This window comes from Pteropus alecto, unplaced genomic scaffold (genome assembly GCF_000325575.1).
Source record: "Pteropus alecto unplaced genomic scaffold, ASM32557v1 scaffold220, whole genome shotgun sequence".
In the NCBI taxonomy this organism is placed as follows: Eukaryota; Metazoa; Chordata; class Mammalia; order Chiroptera; family Pteropodidae; genus Pteropus; species Pteropus alecto.
Window position 1 is genome coordinate 1,260,232 of NW_006430043.1, and position 4,594 is coordinate 1,264,825.

Consider the following 4,594-nt stretch of genomic DNA (forward strand, 5'->3'; position numbering starts at 1 on the left):
CACATTCCACTTCTCCTCCTCTCCCTCAGTTGCCACCCCCACCCCAGGATGTGCCTGTCTCCCACCCTGTCACCTGCCATATACTTTTCCATTCACCTTGCATCTCCACCTGTGCCAGGTCTTGGGTCAGGTTCCAGATCCCAAAGCAGCAGCGGCTGTAGAGGCAGCGGATAGCCCTGGGGGGCCCTGGTCCTGCATCTAGCAGCTGCCCCAGTGTTTGTGTGCTCCCCCGCACTCCGGGGGCCTCAAAAAACACACAGGTCCGCCTGCTTGGGGGTGCTGTGGCCCACGGTGGAGAAAGGGGAAGGGTCAAGATGGGAGTGAATACAGGGGCAAAAGCAGCAGCCAAAAGGAGAGACAAAGCATGTTTCATATCCCAGGGCCAGCATGGTAAAGCCATAGGAGGGAACAGGGTCAGCAGAGTTTTGGAACCGGACCCCCACCAAGGGGACATGCCTCTACCCTTCACTCTCACTCACCCACCCCACTCGCCACTCTTCTAAAGGGGTGGCTGGTGCTTCAAGTGCCCCTTTCTTTCAATGGGTGAATGGAAAGACACTTACCTTGCACAGCTGCAGGAAGCAGTGCCCAAAGTCCCAGAGTACCCAGCATCATTTCGAAGGAGGCAGCAACAGGAGGGGAGCATGAGCCAGCACAGCTGCCCCTGCCCAGAGCTTCCCTCAGATACAGGGCACTGTGGGGCTTCTGATCCCTCAGTCCCCAACTCCGCCCCCCTCCCTCTTCCCAGTCTCTGTGGGGGAGACGGCTGCTGTGGGGGAGAGGATGGTTGTGGGGAAAAGCAGGGAGAGAGAGGGAGGAGTGGAGAACCAATCTCATATCCTCCTCTCTTCAGCCACCTCCTCGTTTCTCTGCAAAGTGGGAGGAGGAGGCCTTGGAGGCCCAGCTGAGAACCGAGTGATGCTTAACTTCAAACCTCTGCCCTTTGCTGACCCTGAAAGAAAGTACTGGATCCTATAGCCAGGAAACCACAGTGAGGTGAAGTGCTCAGTGCCAGTCAGCTATGTCCAAGATCCCTTCTAACCCCTATTTTCAGGGCTCAGATCCACAGCTCCCCGGGCAGAAAGGTTTCACAGCCCATACTACGTTTGACCTCATTTTCCAAACTCAAACATTAGACAGTAGTTATATAAAATTTCTCAGAGTTTGAAAAAAACATATTAAAAATGGTATAATGGTAAATTTTGTTACCAAAATTTAAAAAATCACTTTGAGTCACGCACTGAACAAATCACCATTATTGAGAATGTAATAAACTTTTATTGAGCACCTATGTGCTACAGCACAGCTAGGGCTATGCATTTTACAATCATCTCATCTAATTCTCCCACTAAACTATTTATTATCTTCACCTTATGAGTAAGAAAGCTGAGCTTAGGTATCTAGCCCAAGGTGATTTGAACTTAGGTAAGTCTGACTCCAAAGCTCTGTTCTTTGCATTATGCCATGATGCCTGAAAACAAATACAAATGCAGCAATAAAAATTTCCACTAAATACAGTATTTGAATATTTGATTTGGATTGTTGAGAAAATAGGCACATTACCTGCTAGCAGGCCATTAACTGGAAAGGGAAAGTACAGTTCAAACTATCACCACCAGAGGTCAGCAGACATAGGAGAAACTCGGGTGTTTAGTGAGGGGGCAGCAAGAGCCTCTTCTGATCATCTATAGTACACCTCCTATATCTATTAAGCTGCAGGGACTGTAAAATGTGAAGGAAGGGCACAAGGTGTGTAGAGGGAATGTCTGCATGGAGATAGAGAGGTCTATAGTTTGTGCTGCAACAGAGGGACAGGATTCCAACACCACTGGACTCAGAAACTACAGTTATAGATCATCATTTCTGCACCTGTGAACAGCTGGTTCCCATGAAAATTAGAATCAGAGGGGACTAGCATCCTGTTTTCAGAGCCTTCTGTCCCTCTGGTGGCTGCCTGGAAATTCTTTCTGGGAATGGTCTTAGAACAGGGATGAAAGTCTGAGTATTGATTGATTCTGGAGCCTTTCTCCTAGGGAGCCTGAATGAAAGAAGACAGTAAAAGCTCCAGTAGTTTGTGAGGCCAAAGCTGGAGGAAGGATGAAGGCTAGAGGCAGATAGACAGCTGCTCATCCCTCCATAGGTGCTTCTGGGAGTCTGCAGGACTCTGTTCGTGAGATGACTGGAATGTACTTAGCTATAGCTATCATCCTTACCAGCTCCAGATCACATAAATGGGTGGGTGGATGGGGGAGTTAAAGGTCAAATAACTTCTTGTATCTGGAGTGTTTCAGGACTATATCTCCTCTAGAGGGAAGCAAGGTAAGGATCAGGCAGGAAGGCAGAATCTCCTCACCCAAAGGCTTGGATAATTACTCCTCTCAAAGATAGAAACATTCCAGCCAGGTTTACTGAAAGTACACCTGCTCTGGGCAGAGTTTAGAGTTGAGATGGCGATGGAAGGGGTAAAACTCTGAGAGCTAAGGGATTAGGAAGGTCCTGAGAAAGGACTTCCTCATAGGAATAAAGTCTTCCTGGTTCCACATACACAAAGAACTTCGTCTGAATCCCAATTAGATCTGCAGTGGCCCAGTAATCAACCTTTGACCCCACTAGCCACAAGGCTAAAGTGCATCGTTTATTCATTCAACTCAAAAAAATTAGAGGTCCCAGTCATAAAAGGTATTTTATTTATCCTTGTGCTGGGTCTACAAGGATACGTGATTCCTGCCCTCCAGGAACTCAGTCTAGAAAGGCAGGAAGATAAATCAACAAGCAATCAGAAAATTATGTATCAGACCACGGGTATGAACAAGCAGCTATATAAGCAGAAAGATCAAACAAGCTAATTCTGTCCAGGGCATAAAAGAGAAGGGAAAAAAGGTACCCAGAGGGTTTCACAGAGAAATTCTTTCTGTGAAAGTATGTGTCCCAAAGGTAAACATATTCAAAAGAAGTAAAAGAACTGGAGCTCAATGAGACTAGAAGCAAGGATATCAGTTACAATACCTAAGCAGTAGCCAAGGTGAGCACTAGGAAAGTGGAAATAAAAATAAGAAAGGAAAAAAATTGAGATACATTGTATTGGTAATATTAATAGGATTGGTAATCAAATAAATGTTGGGAGATGAAAGGGAGAATTAAAAGATGATTCTGAGGCATCAAAAATAAATGCTCAACTCTATGGCCATGCCACCCTGAATGTGCCTGAACTCGTCTGATCTTGGAAGCTAAGCAGGGTCGGGCCTGGTTAGTACTTGAATGGGAGACTACCTAGGAATACTGGTGCTGTAGGCATTAAAAAAATAATAATAATAAAAATAAAAAGAATAAATGCTCAAGAAGTAGTAATACTGTTAAGTGAGATGGGGAACACAAGGGTTATTTCCCCTTTTTACATGATGAGTTTGAGTTATCTCATCTAGTAAGCAGGCTGTCAGGTTGAGAGAGAATTTAGGGCTTAATATCTGGGAGTCACTAACATGTATTTAATAACTAAAGAGTAGACATGACTTGTTTAAGGGGGTGAAAAGTAAAGTATGGAAAGGACACAAGACAGGGAATCAACATTTAAGGGACAGAGAAAGAAATGGCTACGAAGGAGACTAAAAAGAATAGTCAGCAAGGCTAAAGGAGAACCAGGAGAGTATCAGTTCCACACTCTATGGAAGAAAGCTCTAAGATGCACATTGTTGCAGAGAGAGCTGAGGCTATGGACTTAAAGACCACTGGAGCTGGCAACCAAGTGGCTGATGTTAAGAAACAATTTGGTAAATGATGGGTGCTGAACAAAGTGGCCTGAGGAATGAGTAAAAGAGAAAAATTGAGTGTCAACTATTTTCACTTTGGAAATGGAAACTAGATCAGCAGCTTGAAGAGGAAGCAGAAATTTTTTCAAAATGGAAGAAAGGGATTTTAACATACTTACAGCTTACAAAAGAGAACCAGACTGAAGACAAAAGGGAGAAATATCAAAACAAAGAACAAAAAGAAATCGAAGAAAATGAGCGTAAGTGGCAGGAGTGGCCTTGCACTGAAGAAATATTTTCTCCTAAGAAACTGGTGAATACATAGATGTAGGGATAGAACAGGGAAGTTTGAGGAAATTCATGCTTCCATTTTCCCCATGAACGAGGAAGCAGATCATCTGCTGAAAAACTGGGTCAGAATTGGGAAACTTGAAATTAGTGGTATCTGTCTCACTTGCCAGCCTGTGAAGTACTTGGTGGCAGGGCCTGCTTGTCTTATTTCATTTTTATTCTCAACTTAGTTTAGTAATCAGCACTAAGTACCCAGTAAGGACTTAAGAAATGTTTATTGAATGAATAGATGGCACTACTATTAAACACCCATTTAAGGCTGCAAAACCAAAAACAAAAAACAAAAAAATTCCCAAACGACCCCTCCCCAATAAAGTCAAATGTTAAAATGTTATATTGCTGCCAGCTACATAAAGAAATCAAATGGCTGAATTTACCCACTGGTGATCGACAAAGTAGACACAGGAAGTCAACTGAGTAAAAGAATAGAGAATGTTGGTAGCCATGGTATAAACAATTAATCAAGGATTCTTATATAGGTCGGAAGGGAAGTGAAA

At 43.8% G+C, this 4,594-nt stretch overlaps 1 protein-coding gene and 1 pseudogene across 1 annotated transcript in view; one reads left to right on the forward strand and one right to left on the reverse strand.

Annotated features, from left to right (window-relative positions):
* AMHR2 (anti-Mullerian hormone receptor type 2) overlaps positions 1–4,575 on the reverse strand; it is a 10,170-nt gene extending 5,595 nt beyond the window's left edge. Inside the window, 1 exon segment of the mRNA XM_025045168.1 lies at positions 97–4,575. Coding sequence (XP_024900936.1) covers positions 97–454 — 358 coding nt within the window. The 5' untranslated portion in view covers positions 455–4,575.
* On the forward strand, positions 3,177–3,294 carry LOC112478475 (annotated as a pseudogene).
* Positions 4,576–4,594: the final 19 nt, after the last annotated feature.